At 42.4% G+C, this 19,664-nt stretch overlaps 1 protein-coding gene across 4 annotated transcripts in view; it reads right to left on the bottom strand.

Moving 5' to 3' along the window:
• LOC120715711 (type II inositol 3,4-bisphosphate 4-phosphatase-like) overlaps positions 1-19,664 on the bottom strand; it is a 28,430-nt gene that overhangs the window by 8,361 nt on the left and 405 nt on the right. Inside the window, exons 2-22 of one of the 4 annotated variants that reach the window (XM_040002800.1) lie at positions 19,290-19,492; positions 18,634-18,692; positions 18,465-18,546; positions 18,179-18,376; positions 17,852-17,899; positions 17,580-17,686; positions 17,269-17,379; positions 12,236-12,315; positions 9,727-9,820; positions 9,413-9,482; positions 9,100-9,247; positions 7,988-8,118; positions 7,788-7,895; positions 5,972-6,080; positions 4,038-4,203; positions 3,760-3,948; positions 3,538-3,676; positions 2,576-2,787; positions 2,325-2,448; positions 763-889; positions 541-681 (exon numbers count right to left, since the gene is read on the bottom strand). In XM_040002800.1, the coding sequence (XP_039858734.1) occupies positions 541-681; positions 763-889; positions 2,325-2,448; positions 2,576-2,787; positions 3,538-3,676; positions 3,760-3,948; positions 4,038-4,203; positions 5,972-6,080; positions 7,788-7,895; positions 7,988-8,118; positions 9,100-9,247; positions 9,413-9,482; positions 9,727-9,820; positions 12,236-12,315; positions 17,269-17,379; positions 17,580-17,686; positions 17,852-17,899; positions 18,179-18,376; positions 18,465-18,546; positions 18,634-18,692; positions 19,290-19,410 (2,564 nt within the window). In that variant the 5' untranslated portion in view covers positions 19,411-19,492. Of the gene's footprint in view, positions 1-540; positions 682-762; positions 890-2,324; positions 2,449-2,575; positions 2,788-3,537; positions 3,677-3,759; positions 3,949-4,037; positions 4,204-5,971; positions 6,081-7,787; positions 7,896-7,987; positions 8,119-9,099; positions 9,248-9,412; positions 9,483-9,726; positions 9,821-11,647; positions 12,215-12,235; positions 12,316-15,802; positions 17,380-17,579; positions 17,687-17,851; positions 17,900-18,178; positions 18,377-18,464; positions 18,547-18,633; positions 18,693-19,289; positions 19,493-19,664 lie in introns of those variants that run through there. The other 3 variants (XM_040002801.1, XM_040002803.1, XM_040002802.1) reach the window with 3 other exon arrangements.

Genomic DNA, 19,664 nt, shown 5'->3' with positions numbered 1-19,664 from the left:
TAAAAGTTGGCTAAAGTTTCAAATAATGACGGAAATGTCAAAAGCCAGGTATGAACAGTAAATGTTGTTTTCAAAGCCTTTTCTCTACCTAAACCTGATCTCTACTTGCAGATATTCTCACAAAATTCAACTACAACATCTTGAAACTCCTCTGGGTTCTTATTTGGGCTTTTAATTTGAAGCATTCCAGACGCCGGCCAATCAGAAAAGAGTGGACTTTTAAAAAGGTGTGCCTTAAAAGGGCTGCTTGTTTCAAATGGAGGATGAGCTAAGCGCCTACAGAGAAGGACAAAGTAACCAAAGCTAGTCGAATCCTAAAAGACGAATGTGCAGCTTGAGATGCAGCTTAAAGTCATCTGATTAATAATCTCTAATGAAGATTAAGCTGTCGATGAAGATGTGCACCAACAGCAGACACATTAATATTTTTTTCCTATAAGACCTCTACTTCCAGCAATTTTATTCAGAGGTAGAAAAATATATTGATGTTCACAAGAGTTTGAATTTTGCTCATTAAAGAGTGAAAAGCGGTTTGTTTACCTCTCAGCGTAACTCTGATGCTGGTTGATTCCAATGTTAAACAGAACAGGATCGACTCGAATCAACAGTCCATCTTTTAGTTCCTGTGGAAGTGAGCTGAAGGTCTCCGGGGGCAACGGCACTTCAACAATAAAACTGCCCCTAGTTGGAGATGAACACACAAAGTGAGGAAGCTGCACACTCACTGCGTGTATAGATGTGTGTCTGTGTGTGTATTCCCACCATGTTCCACTGAGTGTCGGCAGCAGGTCGTCTGGTTGTTCCGTTTTGGCCTCGGTGATGGTGAACGCTACTCTCTTTAGGTCAGCCACGCCCACTTCCATGTCTTCCAGCATCCCAATCTCATCACCTGACAAACAAACACACCTTAAATGTGTAAGCACTGCATGTAGAAGAAGTGTACATGAATGGCTCAGTCACACTAAAATAAAGGACAGCAGCTTCCTTGAGAGTGGCTGCCCCGTGATTGCACTAAAACTTTCACTTTCAGTGAAGGCCTGACACACACCCTACTGCAATCACTCTCAGACAGAGTGGTGAAGATTTCCAAATCACAGACAGACGGCCAACACACTGCCATCAGTCTCAGTCAGTCTGCACCAATAACTTATTTGCAACACATTTTGCAATAAGAAACTCGAATGAACTGGTTGACAACTCTTTGTTTTTTGGGTACTTTCCCAAATAAATCTGTGGAATTTTCCCAGATTAATCACAGTTAATCACTGTATCATCACAAACAGATTGTACGTACCATATTTTTTAGACTATAAGGCACACTTAAAATCCTTTAATTTTCTCAAAGATCGACAGTGTGCCTTATGTATGAATTTTGGTTGTGCTTACTGAGCTCGAACCGATTTTATGTGGTACGTGGCTTTATCGGAGCATTATGGCTACCATAGTCAGGAGCCTCGCGGAGAAATCTGGGTCCAAAACTCCGTCTGCTTCAGGTCCCAAAGTCAAACGAACACTGCAGCATCACTGAGAGTTAAAAATTATCTAAATTCTTTCATCTTTAATAAAATGATCAGCGTTGCTGCTTTAACAGGTGTAACAATTAAGTTTAACATTCAGAAGACAGAAAACTCAACAGCAGTGAGGTTTGTCGGGTTACTGAAGTTTGGCTAGCTGGAATATAATGATGTGCTACATGATCGCTAGCGACAACATTAGCACAGTGAAGCTGGAGGATGAACGCCAACTTTTTCCACTCGATAAAAGTTAACATGAGGGTTCCTGATGGTCAGGGACAAATGTAATCGCATGGCAGGATGCTGTAAACGGACCAAACTTCAGTCAGGAGAACAACTGAGATAATCCATCCACAATACGACGTTAGTCATTAATATACTGCAACAACACGGGAATAGAGCAGCTGCCAGAGAATTCAACATTAACACTTAGAGTCCCCCGAGAGCAGCAGTGCCCAGCCTTCTACCTTTCTACCTTTAAAACCCGCCTGGTAGGGAAGTGGAGGAAGCAAGAAGAATGAGTTGAGTAAAGTTTGACTTATCTGACTGTTTTGTTTTGCTTAATTCACCTTATGGACCGAAAAATACATTGTCAACTTGACCCCTTTCAATTGCAGACTGATAGCCGAATAACTCCACAATTGCCATTTTAACACATCAATCACTCAATCATGAGACCTGGTCCCCGTCTTTAAAGCAGCCATGTCAAAGGCAATAAGATCACAGGTTCTTCAAACATGGTAACAACAATTTGGTCTCACCAATGACTGTTTTCCATAGTGTGACTGTGTGTGACTAGTGTGTATTTACCGTGGGTGCTCAACAGGCTTTCAAATTGAGCCAATACTCCTACAGTGTGAAGTTGCCGTAGAAAGTCAGGATCCTCCAGGCCTCTGTAAAGCTTCAGCATGACACCACAAACTACTGCTGAGAGCTGGAAGACAAACACAGTTTCTTTAATACAGAAAACTACAAACTCCCACTAAAATTACCCCCCCCCCCTCCAATAAAAAAAAATAAAAACCAGAACATGTTCCCTTCTAAATCTCTGTCATCCTCACCGCCTGGCTGAAGACGGCGTGACGTCTCTGGGCTATGTGTGCAGGGCCCTGAGCGACCGTCACATCCACTGCCTCCTGCAGGACCACAAAGGTCATTGCTACCTGGGCCTTCCCCACTGCCTCACGCACGCAGTCCCTAAGAGTGACCACCAGAGGGAGAAGGTGCTCTTGCCAGGTGCACCCAGAGAAGGAGGAGCAGGAGGAATGAGAGGCTGGAGGGAGAGCGTGAGAAAGTTTGGTGTTTTAATCAGAAATTTACAAAAAGAAAACAAAAAACAGATATCTGAAAATGAGATATCTAAGAAGAAGAAGAACTAGCAAAACTAAGTTAACAGGAAATGCAGCACTGATGAGTGAGATGAAGTGATCTTTCAAACAGAAAGAAAACAGTGAAGCATTAAAAATTGTTATTCAAACGTGCTCTGTGCATGTATTAAACCCTGTTCACTGTCAAAGTCTGATCGGAATTTAAAAACGGAGGTATTCTCCGACCGTCTCAGCACATGGACTGATTTTGATTTAAAGGACTCGAGATGAAATAATCCCGAGGTTAAATTAACCACCACAAGATTCATGCACAGCCAAGATGCACATCGCTGAAAAACTGTATCGAGCTTATTAACGTTATTGCAAGCATAATCTCAGTGAGAACGCTGGTTGGCCTGCCAGATTATCAGCTAGCATAATCCATGATATTAACACGTGCACAATGTCAGGTAATACTTCAAGACTTCCTCCTCCAGAGTAAATACACGTGGACACACAGCATACTGACAGCCAAGGTAACTATGGACTGAACAGCTGAATCTACTAAAACCTTTTGCAAAATAATCAATTGACAAATTTGCTTTTTTATCGCTAATTTAATGCTAAATATATTAAAACATATAAAAATGATTTTATACACAAACAGGAGCAGAAACATGCACTTGTCTGAATAAGAACTCTGAGATGTGATTTACCGTCACCTGTGTTCTGAGAGTTTGTGTCCCCATCCTGCGGCTCTGGTGACATCACCGTCTGCTCCTCTTGCTGCTGCAGTCGGTCGACCATGGCAACAATGCAGTTGATGCTCTTTCCGACATTCACCCACACCCTGTCCTACACAAAAACAAGCACATATAAAAACTGGAATCATACAACGCTGTCGGAAACACGCAGACATCACACACACTCCAACTTGCCCACTCCTCCTCGTCGTACTCCGTGTCGTGTCGGCCACCATCCTGCTCCTGATCGGCGGGACAGTTCTCACACAGCAGCCCGTTGCTGTGCACGTGGCTGCTGTTGGCGTTTGCGATGCACTGGTTATGGATCTCCAGCAGGGCGCATTTTACCAACTCCTCTTTGAGCGCGTGCACAAACTGCTCGGTCTGGTGGACGACAAAGTATGAGGAAACGTCAGATTTCTTGGTGTCCAAACCACTGCCGGTTAGCTGTATTCTTCTTATTCCTTCCTCACCTGTTCCGTCAGGCTGCCCAGGACCTGCCGCAGCCGGGCGGTGTTCAGCTCCTGCGCGACGGAGAGCAGCTCCTCTGCAAGACCGAAGACCAACGGCTGCAGCTGGGCCATCCTTGTCAGCAGCTCCTTGGCTCTAGAGCTCTCCTCCTGGGAGTAAGAGACACAGCTGGAGAGGAAAGAAAGGAGGACGAGGAAAACTTTACCAACAAGCTAAACTGAGAGACACTGAAGAGTCCAACAAGTCCACCTGTGTAGATTACACACTGTTGTATCTGTTATACAACAGATAACAACATGAATTTGTATTGAATCCTTGACTGCAACATTTTGGCTTTTTAAAACCAGATGTGAAGGACATGGGTTACATCCAAGACTACTGCGCGCTCGTAATCTAGCAGATTTAGCCTGGGCGGTCGATTTAACTCTAGGTGGGGCCATTATTTCCAAACTAAACATGTTGTAATCAGAAAGATGATTGATGCTATAAACTCATCACAGAGTTTACTGGGGTCAAAGTGAGAAGTAGGATTATTTCTGCCTGAAAACGTGCTCAGCCGACGAGCACCGTGATGTCCCCCTACGGTCAGGACATTTCTGTTCTTAAACCTCAAGCTGAGCATTTAGAGTTAAAGTTCACCTTTAAGTATTTATCCTTCATGACAAGCTTGTTGGACACAACAGTGACTGATATTAAACCTCAATGCAGAAAAAACAGCAAATTTGATTTGATTGGTTTGCACAGTCTCCAGTTTTCACATGTGGACACTGTTTTTATCTCTGAGATGCCTCTTTATGCAATACAGTGATGCCTCACTGTAACGCGGATCACTTTTCGGTGATTTTTTTTGTGTTTGTGTGCAATTTTGCTTTTTTTGGGGGTTTTTTGTTAGCACATTATGTTCTGCGTCCTGATTCGCTCTAGACCATTGTCAATCAATCTCATGTCGTGTCTCCTGCACAGTACAGAAAGTGTTCACTTTGTCAAATTTATCTAAATCTTTGCTCGCTAGCAGTGTGACTCTGAAGTGCTGTACTGTATGTTTGTAAGTTTTCTCCCCAACAAACACAACAATGTCCACAAAACATTTTGCAGCATCAAAGACACCTGCAGGTTCCTTAAGTTCATAATACTGGACGTATTTTTCTACAAAGGTTTGAACTTTGAGAGTGTTTAAACAAGAGAGAAGAGTGTGAAAATGTTCGAGTCTGTCTGAGAAAAGTGTATAACCTGTGTAGTGACGGGTTTTACAGCTACTGCGCAGACTTCACCTACCGCTGGTTATTTTTGGAACGCAACTCCCGTGATAAACGAGGGACCGCTGAATAACACTGACTAACACGTTCTTATATTTGATCTCTCTACAGCAATGGACAAAAGTTTTGTTAGTGGCACAAATTTGGTGTTTGACACACTAAATCACATTAAGATCTGGGGATGAATCCAAAATGTTAATCCGATGATCTCTGTGTCCCTTGGTTGGACCTTCTGCCTCGTTACAATCTTACATCGTGCTGGAAAATCGCTCGTCGAAGTTTTTAGTGTCACACAGTGCGATTTACTTAATGCAGGAACGATCGTCACCAATTATTTGCGATAAATTGTCACCAATTTGTGGCAATGAGAAAACTTTTTATTCATGAGTTCATGTTTATAGATATTAACTTGTGTTCAGCTCAATTTAATTTACAGCGAGGGCTTACAATCTCTTTAACTCTAAACGTACATCACTGCCATTCATCCCTCTGCTGTGTGCAGACTGAGATAATTCCATAAAAATTAAAGCATCAGTGCGCCGACTCCACGATGCAGCAACGCTAATCCTGACAGAGTCGAGATTATAGAGATTAACCGACAGCAGCCAACAATATTATGTTTGAGTGTGACGCTGTTGGAGGAAGGAGGAGAAAGAGAAAATAAAGGGCGGAGACGTTACCTTTCCCTGAGGTTTGTATGTTTCCTGAGGAGTTTCTTCAGCCCTCCGTGTTTAAAGGCCTGGTGATGATCGGCCGGAGCACCAAAGGTTATAACGTCATACCAAACACCTGAGGACAGAGATGAGTGAGTGAGAGAGCTTTGTAGCGTCTAAAGCACAGAGAGAGAGAGAAAGGTGAAGATGGGAAACAAAACACTTTATAATAACATCATCAGTAAATCATAATGTGGTGTTTACAGCTGCTACATGATACATGATAATGCCTACAAACTGGTAAACAATTCCAATTAAACCAGTTTAACCAGCCACATAAGGTTCATAGATGATGTTTAGGAATGTTTAAGTAAGCCGGTGGAGTGGCAGTAGTACCAGTCTGTGAACCTTTGTACCCCGTTTCTCTCACCCGTTTCATTTTTACTTTTGCTTTCAGCGGCTGTTTACTTTAGGAAAACCTGTGGTGTGAGTTACTATAAAACAGCCTCGACTGAGCGCTGTCTCGCTGTTCATACCACACACGCACCACAGGCCTGAAGAAGGAGGAAGCCGCAGACTGAGACAACAGCCGCGTTGACATAAAATGTTATTTTCTGCTTTTATTCACACAACCAACATAAAGGGGAATTACACCACTACTAATGATGGCAAACATTACTTATTATTAACAGTAAAATAACTACTTGATAAAGTTTAAATCACGCTTGTTTGCTTATGTCTGATGGTTATTGTAAAGTCTCGTCAAAAGTCGATAAAATATACACAACAGAAATAAGAAGCAGTTAAAGAAAGTTCGGTTATGATTTAGAAACACTTAAATAATATTTAAATATTTGAGCATTTTTAATTTATGTCAACATAGCAAATACATCTTTTTATTCTTATTTATCAGCATCGACTGGGATGCAACAAAAACCTGCAGTAATTTACCTGCAAGCTGTTCACAAAACACCACTGAAATTAGAGGGAGACACTTGTAACTGCTGCAAACGGGAGCAGGAAAGCGTGCTGCGCTGTGAGACGCTTCATACCGTGCAAACAGGACACAGCATCAAAGATGGCTACCGCTGTCAGAAAGTCCTGTACGGTACTCTGCAGGGCAAATCTGCTACGTAACGCTAGAATGATACAGTTCTGCCACAATTAACCACAGACAGTGTGGAGCGGTTACCACCGAATACTGTTACGACTTGACTCGTAAGCCACAACTACAATTAGAGACTGATGCTACAGCTTTTAAACCAACAACAGTCTTATTGAAACCTCTAGATGTTCAGTTTTACAGGTAACGTGTATAGCTTAAGCTATGATTAGATACATTCATGGGGTGCACTTTGGTCCGAGTCTTTACTTTTAACTGTATTTTCATTGGTTTTACAGCTTTTTCTATTGATAAGGGACCGCACCCCTGGGGTAATATGAATTCATACCACACACTACAGCAGAGTAATTAAGTAATTGATAAACAAGGAAATGACAGTAAAGTTCCTGTTTTTTTATTATTTACCACAGAAATGTCTTTTTTTATTCTTTATATTGAGTCAACAGGGGGAAAACAAACCCCCCAAAAACAACCTTTTCTGTGAATTAATTTAAATTCTTTAATTAAAGGACAATCTGGATGAGCCGCTATCAGAACATTTTCTGTAACTTTAAATATTTCTCATGTAGTTTCAGCGAGCTGTATGAGCCCATGATTTAAAATGAGTTCGACTTCCCTGCATTAAACAGGCTCTGTGAGGCCAGCGGTGGTTTCAGACACCAAATCATACGTTAGCTTTGAAATGCTCATCTCTAAGAAGCAGGAGGCTCACGGATGTACCTGTGCTGTCGGGACTGGTGACCTCCATCCTCTGCGTGTGTAGGTTGGTCGGAACAAACTGAAGGTGTCTGTCTGACTTACTGGTGCTCGACTTAAAACAGGATGAAGCTGCGGATACATCAGGATATATCAGTTCTGTGTACTTCCAGATAGTATCTGTGGAAAAAGCTAAAATCCGCGTGAAGATCACGTGACCTCACCTGAGACTTTTTCGAGCTCAGCGAGCAGTTCCTGATAGCAGCCGGTCACGTGGTTACAGTGGCTGACGACATCATGGCGAAGGCCATCCCAGTGGGGTGAAAGGTCACCGAGTTCCTTCACTTCCTGAATTCTAACAGGAAAAAAAAAAACTTCAGGCTGAAAGAAAAAAAACTTTCAGTCTGTTTTTTCTACTCTTGGATCTTTATGATGTCATAGGCAGGTGATATCCTTGACGATCTCACAGAAGCCCCGCCCAGCTGCTGTTGTCAGGGGCAGCTGAAAACAGTGGTTGTCTAACTTTTGTTGCGTGTAATAACATTACACCCACACGTATGTCCCTCCACACGTTTTCCCTGCTTGTTCATCTCGTATGTGCAGTTGCTCTGCGCCCTCTGGATAAAATGAGGGAGGTCCACAAAGGGAGGAGCTAAAACATCTTGTTCCTTACAGAGGATGACCTGGGGTGTTGCACCAACGCCCAGAATAAGATAAACAAGGAAGAGTTTGAACTTCTAAAGAATAAACTTCAGTTTCAAGGTGATTTTGATCTGGTACCTGAGTTCAGGTTATTGAGATAATAGATTAGTTCTGAAGGGTCGTTTTCTTACAGACTTTTATTTTTGCATAGGTTGTGGTTTTTTTAATTTCTATTTACATATATATGTAAACCCAGCCAAAAATAACATCATGAACAACTTCCAGGAAGCACAGTGTGAAAACATGCACGACCACATTATCTCATCTCTGCAGGGATGCACTAATCTAACGTTAGAATCGCATATCCATCCAGTCCTGACTCAACGTGCTGGATCTGTGTCAGCATGCCGACTTATGGACACGTCTGTTTCAGTTCTGTTGTCTTGTGTTTACTTCAGCATGTAGCTAGCAGAGAGCTAACATAGCTTGGAGGACGTTAACAACATCGTTTAGGTGATCCTGAACTAAGAACTTTTTCAAGTTGTTTAAATGTACATTTTATTTACACAAGTATAGTAAACATGTCCGCTTATGTAATCATCAGAAATGCATATACTGCCAAATAAAACAAGACTCAAATGTTAGTAATCACCCCCTGAAGGCCCAGTCTGAGCAAAGAACAAGCCCTGCATACCTGATTGTATGTTCCTGTGTGAGCAAGCTCAGCAACTGTTTGGGTAAAGAGAAAGAAAGCGGCGTCTCTGACATCTGTTCCCTGACCAGCAGCCACCTCTGATCTTCTGTCTTAAACCTGTACACCTTAGAGACCTGAGCACACAGCACTGCACACACACGCACACACACACACACACACACACACACACACACACGCACACGCGCACACACACACACACACACACACACACACACACACACACACACACAGGTTAAGGAAGGAAAACTGATATAAAAGCAGAAAACCATATCCTGTAAACTGTGTGCCTCACATGCTCTCATCATTGGACTGTTGTCTTTGTCGTGGACAGAGCCGTGAATACTGTCGCACAGCGTGGAACACTGGGGCAGGAAAACGGAAAGAGAGGAAGTAGGTCAAACATAATTTGTTATTATTTATCTCTTTTCTTGCACTTTAAAATGAAAGCTAGACTGGACAGTGCTAAAGCGGCTTCACTGTGACTCATCTACCAACCTAGACCTCAAATGTGCCAGAAAGAAAACCACAGAGCCAATTGTCGACTTGAGACGAGTCCACGGTGCATCAAACAAGCACCACTGAAAGAGAAAGACAACTTTGTGCTACCTTGTGTTCAGAAGGAGTTTGACTCTCGCCGTCTCCCTCCATCTGCACGCGGGACACCCGCACCTCCCCCACCTCGTTCACGCCATCCATCGTCCTGATGAAGAAAGAGTGGACACTTCATATTCAAAGAAAGAAAATCACAAAAATGTAAAGACTGAGCGGTAAGGGTACCATGAGTAGGGCATTTGATGCTAATTAATTCAACAGAATTCATGAACATATCAGAAATATGGGAAGTACAGCGCTGTGGGAACACAGACTCTGCTCGTATGTGGATTTGCTCACATGGACAGTCACTCCTGAGAGGCCCACTGTAAGCCAAGAAAACCTGATTCACTTTTCAGTTCCTCTTCATAGTTTATATTCATAATTTGGAACGGACCAGTGAACACAGGGGGACATATTAAAATATTTCAAACCAAGCCTTCTGAGAAAGAAGACAGCAGAGCGACTAGTGGGAAAAGTTAGAGAGACTGAATGAAAAGCTAACTAAAAATACAACGACTAGCAAGACAAAGCTTCAATCCCCTGCTACCTGATTCACCAACGAAACAAACGGGAAGAAAGAAATAGAAAGTTAGGTATACAAGGCTAACCAGAGCCACAATCAGCTAACGAGAAAGACGAAGCAACTACAGAGAAGACAAAAGTTACTCAAAACAAGATTACTAGACAACTTAAGGTGGTCAGAAACCAGAGAACCAACAATCCAACACTAACCATAAACAAACTGTAACTAACAAATAGAAGCTAGTGAAAAAAACATACTAGAAACATAAGAAAAGTTCAGGAGGGAACATGTTTAAGACGATAAAGTAACAATTAGATGGAAATGAAAAGTTACTTAAACAAAATAACTGACTAGATGGTAAAAACAGAAACAATAAACGAAAATACAGATGGAGGCAAAAACTAATTATTAACTAGAGAACTGAAGCTCACTAGAAACAATTACAAGCAATACACGGCTAAACAGAACAACGAGGCAATGCTAAAGAGCAAGAGAACTGGAGTAGAAATAGATGCTGCGCACTTTTATGGCCTCCAGGCGTTAATTTTCCTGTTGTTTTTTTCCCACTGATGTTTCAGAAAATTCTTATTTAAAGAGTTTTAAGCATTGAATCAACCCAGAGACTGACTGGATAACATCTGGCAACAAGCAACATGAGGGGGGAAAATGTGTATTCCCTTACTGGTTGAGGTCATTCACATGACACTTGTCGCAGTAAGGCGCACGGTGCTGCACCAGGATCAGCTTTTTGCAGGGTTGCATCACAGTTTTTCAAGCTGAGTTTTTGAGAGTGTTTGCAAACAAGTTGCCATCTTCAATGCAAACTAGAACAACCAAAGCAACGACAAGTAGGTCATTGCAAGCTCTTTGTGACCAGACAATTTCGTGGTACATGTGCAAAGACAATAACGGACTATTGTTTTCTAGATAACCCGTATTCACCAGCAACCGCTTGCCAATATACATTCTTCCTTAAGCTTCAGCTACACAGGACTAGGGACCAGTCAGGGACCTCCTGACCCCCTGATAACCCTAAAAATAAAGCTAAATATTAACAAGAGAAAGACAAAAAAAAGGTACTAAGAAACAAATCACCATTAAGGTAACCAGGAACCAACATAAATATGAAGTAATGGCTACCAATTACACAATAAGCACCAGGCAAAGTTAACTAAAGACAAAATAGCACCTCTAAATGATAGAAGAACCAACAAACACACATCTGAAAGACTAGCTAAGAAATTCCATTAAGGTGGTAACAAATATTTCTGGATAAAGATGCCTTGCTTTTGTAAGTTTATTTGAAATGCTTCTTTATGAAGTCACAAAAATTTGCAGTTCTGCCAGCCTGCATGAGGTATGCGTTAGTAGTGAGGCACACCTGGATACAACATGCCAGCACAGACACACCTACTGCACTCCGCCTGCTCATGCCTGGACCGCGCTCTGGATCTATGCCTCTCTCTCCTCGTCTTCATTCTTCCTGTCCTCCTTCGATCTCTCGGAATTTGCTTTTTCATCTAATCTAGTCTTTACGGCTGCTCGTCTGTCTCTCTAAAGATGCTGTGGTGACAAAACAGGAAGGAGCTGCCTTTTTCTACTTTCTACAGAGGTGGAGCCCCGCGCTCTCTCCTCACTTCCTCTTGTGGTCTACAGTATCTAAGCAACGGACAATCCTGGAAGCTTTTTATGACGTGCAATTCGTTGACTTCAAAACATTTCTATGATAGGAAATGGGGTAAAGCTGGGAGAGAGCATGCATGGTGAGGAAAAGAGTGTGCAGAGCAGGTAAACTTAAAATGAACTTCGGATGCCTGCAGGGTGGATTTCTGGTGATTTCTCTGGTGGGCGGGGAAAGTTGTTGATGAGTTAAACCATGCAGAATAGTGACGAAAGGTTAGTAAAACTGGATAAGGGGGACACAGAGTAATTATAAACTTTATTTTAAGAGAAGATGTGATGAATATGGTTAAAAGGGGAAGATTTAAGTGTGTTTACCTGAGGCTAAGAGAGACGTGAGGCTCCTTGACCCTGAGCAGATCTCTGATAGAGAACGAGGTAAAACCCAGGAAGCTCCTCTGAGACAGAAACAGAGCAAGACAGTTGTTTCATCTCACATCAAACTGCTTTTTCATTGTTTAAATGCTCTTTGTGGCTCACATCATAGCTATATAAATATATCCAATTTCCACTGACAACAAGCTCTATGTGAAAACATCAGCTTTAAAGTAGATTATGATGATAAGACGTGTTTCAACTTGTGTTTTTTAGAATCAGGTCAAAAACGTCGACTACACAGTTTCACATTTCAAACCATGTATAACATTAACACTTAACCATAACGTGAACTCTAATAGCCTCATCTGACAGTGTGGCTGCAGACTGAGAGACTCAAGGACAAAACCTTCTTCTTTTAGAGGCCTGATGGTTTTCCTTAATAACAAATAAGAAGCAGCACTACTTATATATCAAGTCACTGGAGATTGAAGCTTATCGTGGCAAACACTGGGTGAGAGCCAGCGTGTACCAGAGGAGTAAAAATACCCAGTTTGGTTCAAAACTCGACTTTTAGGCACAGTTTTGGTTTGACACGCTGACTTCACAGCTTCCAACAGACCAGCAGGCCTTTACCAGGCATTACAAGCTAGAGTAATACCACAAAGAGGACCTTTGTAGTGCGGTCACGATCTCAGTTTCAGAACTCTTATGCCCTAGAAAGCCTTCACAGGTCAGTTTGGAATCAGCACGTAACCGTGGGAAGAAGCCAGAGCACACGGGGAATTTCACAAACTGGTTTTGTGAGCAAAATATAGTCACTGACTAAAAGCTTCTTCCAGCTGCCCCGTCTTTCACGAGGGGTCACCTACTGCAGCATGCCTCTCCTTGTGTTTGACTGGGCAGATTTTTACACAGAATGGCCCCAAAGGGATCTGGATTGTAAACCACTACACTATGGAGCCAGACACTGACAGAGCCAGAGAGTAGCACCAGTGCTATGGTTTCACTGTGCATTTCTTCTGCACCTAAAAATGAAACAGACCTGTACAGGACCATCATGTTTGGCCTATTTTAGCTCTTGAACTTTCCAAAGTAGGCTACTTATTGAAAGCCTCTCTTTCCTCTGTGACCACATACTCTTACTGCTGGGTGGATTCAAACACCAAAATCAAGATAAAATCTACACTCGATAAAGATGTGAGGTACTCAGTCTTCTCAGCTGAGACTATGTGCGTACAGCATCTTTCCTTTTAATTGAATTCTGTGTTAGGCAGCTTGTGCCCGTCACTACACGAACCACAGCTGCAACTGCACATGCCAAAGTTTATTAAGAACTTAAAGCGATGTTCAGGCCAGATTAAAGCTGTACAACACGTGCCCTACGATGTCAGAGCCAGGCTATAATCAGGCTGATATCATGCAGTCTGAACCCGACGTAACAGAGCCACAGAGTAAAGGCTCTGCTGCGAGTACAAACCACAGTGACGGTGAAAACTATATAACTCTGAGCCAAACAGCCCTCACAGGGAAGACGCATTCCACTCCAAGGTATGTACAGAGCTGTCACACCAATTAATAAAGGACCAAATACACATCCAAACTCATCATCTCCACAAGGTCACGGCCCTGTTATCAAAAATCCCCACGGCAACGACACTGAAATCATTCGGCTGCCATGACGATAATCGGAAACTCAGAGGATTACCTTGACGAGTGAAAAGCACTCAAATCACCCAAAACACACACAAACACACACAAACACACACCACAGTGAAGACAAAGTGAATGAAGCTGCATTTACTTCAGTTGTCTGATATCTTTTATCACATCAAACATGCATTCATTTCACTGAGTCTGAGACTTTAAGCTGATATTCAACAGAGGCAACCATCAAAAAACTAAAAATACACAAATAAATAAAAACAGCAGATATAAAAAGACACCAACCCACACAGAAAGTAGCTCCCACGTGAGGATTCATTCATCTGAGTGATGTTTGTACAAACATCTAATGAATTTGTGACAGGTTTTCATTTCTGTGTGTAATGTAAGGCCGATAGCTTCAGATGCATCTGGTCCACTGCGAGCAGCAGTGCAGGCGTACTGATGCATCAATTTGCAGCAATTTTGGCCGCCTAGCCGAGAGACATAGGAGGAGGTCGGAGGAGGAGGTTTAACCTTTTCATTTTTTAAACATGCTGATTTGCTTTTTAAGTTTCTTACTCAGTTCTTACCTTCCTTTTATTTGCTGGTTAGTTCTGGATCAAATGAATTCGTCTGTGAGTTTGTGCAGTGAAAACTGGTCGGTCAGAATAAGGCAGTCATTTTTTAAAAGTTCTGAATGTTAATTGTTTAGAAAAAAAACAACACTTATTTGTGTGATTACTATATTTAAATTATCACAATGCAGGACATGTTACAGCAGACACGCTATGACGTGTCCTCATTGCTTCCCAAGAGCAGAGCCAGCCTGCAAACAAACTTTTCCGAAAGCCTTAAAACGTTCTTCAAGTAAGTAGAAATTCATCTTTGTCAGAGACCCTTGTAGGACGCTGAAAAGAGAAAACCACTTGAAGACAGACAGAAGGAAACCGGATATTGATGGGTTAACTTCAGTCATGCAAACGGTTGCCTCATTTCCTCGTTTGCAGCTCAAGGTTAGGGTTACAACACGCAAACATGCAAACACACCGAGCTAATCTGTCTCACTCAGTTCTTGGGAAAAGCAAGAGGCTTTTAAGATTAAATGCAAATCACCATCAAACCTTGACACACACGACAATAAAACATCTCTATTGTGTTATTTCCACAACAATGACATTGAACTGATGCATCATCTGCACCACCAGCTTATCAGCAAACAGCATCAGGGTTATGCAGCGATCACAAACAGGGCCGAAGCAAAACCCTGTATTGCAGAGTGTGAAAGACGAGGAAGTTAAGGTTCACATATAAACCTGAATAAGCATCAGCTGCGAGACCAAACATGTATCAGTGTTTTATCAAAAAAAGTCCCCTGTCTAAAACCAATTTCCTCTGGAATATCCCTTAAAGTTAAAAAGCCACTCAAGACTGTCAACCTTCCTCTACACATACAGAGCATGTTTCCATTCACTTAGCGTGGTCTTAGTCGCTGTGTAAGAGTGCTGGGGGCTACTTTTGAAAATTTCCGGTCTCTAAACTCAGCTGAAGGCTCGTAGAAGGCTTTGATCTCTGCCTCAAAGACCATCGTCGGAAACCTGCGATAAATTTTTGCTTCTATTTTGTTTGTGGTTCAAAACAATAAGAATCGTCCAGTATTTGATGCCTGGCCGGTCAGGTCTGTGGCTAAAGTAGCTGACTGTAGCTTAGGGATGGACGGCTATCTATCAAAGCAGACACATCTCTAAACTTAAACCTCAACAAATACCAAAATAAATAACGTTATATTTAATCCCTTACAGTTGAAACTATCTACAGAGACTGAAGCAGATTTTTGTAGGGCTGTAAGCGGGCTTATTTCTGCTGCTAGTAAGGAGTTTTTAACATGGGAATCTACGGGGTTTGATGCATGTGGACTTTCCCTACCTGTCCGGCAGAGATGCTGTGGCCGTCTCCTGGTGGTCGGAGACAGTCGGTGCATACCTTCATGGCCCTCTGCATCCTCAGAAAGTTGGTTTTTTAAAAAGTGACTTCCTGTTTCTGCTCTGACTCTCACTATTTCAGTCTATATTTCTTTCTAGGATTTCCTGCTTTCTAACATCAGCTGAAGATTTGATTAACCAGCTGAATCTATACAATGACACACAAAGGAAGTGAGTCACAGGTACACATCCCAATACATTAAGCATGTGAACTTTTAAAACAATCAAACTTTTCTTTATTCTTAATATCAAACTGACTTTTTAAATAAGCTTCTGTCAGCTGCTGCCACCTCAGCAGTGTCTGCTCATCAGTCTTTAAGGACATTTATTAATAGTTTAATGTCACTTTTCTAATGTAATGATTCCATATTGCCAGGTGCTCACTCCATGCAGGCAGCTTTTACTGCAGTTTCATGCATTTAGATATACCCAGGTCCTACTGCCAGTACAATGCTGCGATTTGGTTGCAATCTCAAAACTGTACGCTCATTATTAACAAATATATTTGAAATGAATTTGAACCCAAAACAAAAGCAGGTAAAGTTTTACAAATCTAAACTGAAGCTGCTGCACAGACACACTGCTGGACAATCAGAAATACAGCCCAGCTACAGCACCTGCAACACTCATCTGCACCTGAACGCATCCTCGATGGTAAAGCCTATTTGATATTTTAACGCTGACTTTGGCAGCAGCTGTACGAGCAGATTTCTCCTGCTCGTGATGCATTTCCAAGCAGGCGTTCAACAAAACTGTGGATAAAACAAGAGAAACGTGAAGCAGAAGGAGAGCGGGTTCATCCATTGGTCCAGGAACTAAGCGTCTCAGAAAACATCGAACACAAAAAATAAACTCAGTGTCGGCTTTGGTTGTCCCTTCTGATCCGTCTCCAGCTGAAAAGACCAACACACACCGGCCGAGTATCCTCCCGCTCCCTCGTCCCTCCGCCTCCTATTTCGTCATGGCCGACTGGATTAAAAACACACGCCCCTGAGCATCATGGGAAACAATTGAACTGGCTGGCAGCTTGGAGTTTGGCAAAGAGGACGGAGGGAAAAGAGCTGAAAACGGAAATATTTGCTTTTCTGTAATCTCACTTTCTCTCTCAGCATCTGTGGCTGTTCGAGTGTTACTCTTTCAACCAGCTGTGTGTGTGTGTGTGTGTGTGTGTGTGTGTGTGTGTGTGTGTGTGTGTGTGTGTGTGTGTGTGTGTGTGTGTGTGTGTGTGTGAGTGAGAGAGACACAGATTAAGTGACCCAAAAGAGAAAGTGAGTGTGCTGAAAAGCTACCACTGCTGGTATTACACATGCACATAACCGCACCACTAATCCTCTTAAACACACAATTTTTCAGACACACAGGAAAAACACACACCTGGAAACACACACTCACATATATACACACACTCACTGTTGTGGAGTCGTCGCCATGGTAAATGGTGACTTTGATCCTGCAGTGTCGGTATAGCGGGAAGTCATCACAAAAGCACACTGATGTCAGAAACACACCATCATCTGATCCCTGAAACACACACACACACACACACACACACACAGAATGCAGTTTGATCAATTCAGAGGAAAATAATAAGCCTAACTTGAGCTTAGCCTTAATATAACGCAGCTCATGTGCCATAAATGGTGTGTGAAAGAGGTTCTCACAAAAATAGTAATAAAAGCGAAGAACAGGACTTGGCAGTCTGTGTGTGTGTCTGTGTGTACCTCTGCTATCTCTGCGCTGCAGTGCTTCCTGACTGTGTGAGTGTGTGTGTCGATGACAGAGATGTGAATCTGGATTTTGTCTCTGATGATATCCAAACCGTGACACTCTGAGAGAAGAAGGGCCGTGGGAAAGACGTAAGGAACAAAAACACACGGTATGACACAGAAAATCAGCAGTGTTATAAATGAAAGCTTTAACGGTGTGTGTGTGTGTGTGTGTGTGTGTGTGTGTGTGTGTGTGTGTGTGTGAGTGTGTGTGCGTGTGGACATACCCACTGTCAGGTGCAGCGGAGATACTGTAGCAGCAGTTTCTGCTCCACCTGGTGGCCACAGAACAGCATTACATCAGCTGTGAACTATTCAAACCTGTTAGTTTAACACACATCCATGTGCTATTTTTATAAACCCTGTGGCAGCTGGGATAGGCTCCAGCCCAACCACAACCCTGATAAGGATTAGTGGACGAGAATGGATGGATGGATTTGTCCACTGCTTATCTGGGTTCAGGTCATGTGAGCAGCAATAAATAAAATAAAAAGTATAATGTCTCTTTGACACTGAATTAAAACAACAATAACTTCTTTGACCGACATGCTCACCTGCACCTCCATCATTGTCAGGGCTATCCGTGGTGGTTTGTGTGTGTTCCTGCGTGTGAGTGTTAATGAGCGTGCGCAGGTGTGTGATGCGTCTCCTCAGCTCCTCGATGTTGGCGTCTCTCAGGCTGATGAGCCATGACGTGCACTCTGCAGAGCTGCTCGACTGCAGGATCACGGGAGGGTCGCCGCTCTCAAAGCCTCAACACACACACACTAACGCATTTTACTGTGCTCACATAGTATGCGAAAAGGTTCGTTAATGTGTGTTTGTGTGCGTGTTACGTACTGACAGCCAGCCGTCTGCTATTGTGTGGAAGCTTCATGACGTTACATCTCTCCAGCAGCAACACCTCCTCCAGCTCACCAGCCTGTGTTAAAGTTTCACGTTTTCTCTTTAATAAAGAACAAAAAGACACGTTTCCTGGTTTTCTTGGTGTCTCTATGTTGACTCTCACCTGCTTCTTCAGGATGAACAGCAGGTTTCCTCTCAGACGGCAGAACCGCTCTGTGAGACCTGTGAAAGCACAGAACGGCTCACAGATTTCTGAACACTAAGATAGAAAAATGGGAGCTCTGCAGAGCGTGTTAAATAACGGCGTTTTCTTTCATGACCTTTAGATTGTGAGTCAGGAAACTGCTCTACCGGTGGAGACTCAGAGGTTCCAGGAAGTAAAGTTAGAGTGACTCAGGCAGGAGATGGAAACAGACGAAGATGACTGCAGAGCAGAAGAGAAAAGAGATACAAAACAAAGGAGAAGAAAACGACAGAAACATGAGAGATCAGGATACAAAAAACAGAACTAAAGATCAAAAAAGAGAACTAGTAAAAAAATAAAGATGATAATTAAAGAGAAAAAATAAGAAAATGAAGATGAGAGGCAAAAGATAAAAGAGAACAAAATAGAACAGAAGATAACAAGAAGCATAAAAATTAGGACAAATAAGGGAGAAGAAATTAGCAAAGAAGACAACGACAAAGGAGAGCAAAACACTGCAGTGAAAGTGAAGTTAAATAAATAAAAAAGAGAACAAATGAAAAAAATAAAGATTATTTCCATCAGCCTAATAGAGGTTATGATAAAGGAGAATAGAACTGATCAGAATCTCTTACCTGCCTCCTGCCGTCCGACCTGCAGCGTCCCTTCTTTCTGGAAGCTCCCAGATGTTTCTTCTTTGGACAGAGACAGCAGCTGGCTGCGGTTCACTCTCAGCTTCATCCTCCTCATCATCATCTGCCTGCTGACCCCGCCATTATGATCTTCTTCTTCATCACTATCCTCAGCATCATCAGGGTTCCGTGAGCGTCACTGCTTTCTAAACAGAAACACACAGAGCGAATCAATCAGTCTTTATTTATAAAGCACTTTTCATACAAAAAAATGTAGCGCAAAGTGCTTTACATGGTTAAAAGCAGCCCACCCTCCAGCTCACTCCCCACACTCTCATTAACATGTTTAAAGTTTGCACTACAAAAAAATCTGGAATA

The sequence above is a fragment of the Simochromis diagramma genome, unplaced genomic scaffold (genome assembly GCF_900408965.1).
Source record: "Simochromis diagramma unplaced genomic scaffold, fSimDia1.1 OVJJ01000457.1, whole genome shotgun sequence".
Taxonomy (NCBI): domain Eukaryota; kingdom Metazoa; phylum Chordata; class Actinopteri; order Cichliformes; family Cichlidae; genus Simochromis; species Simochromis diagramma.
Note: the sequence above shows the minus strand (reverse complement) of the source record. Positions and strands in the feature narration are given on the sequence as shown.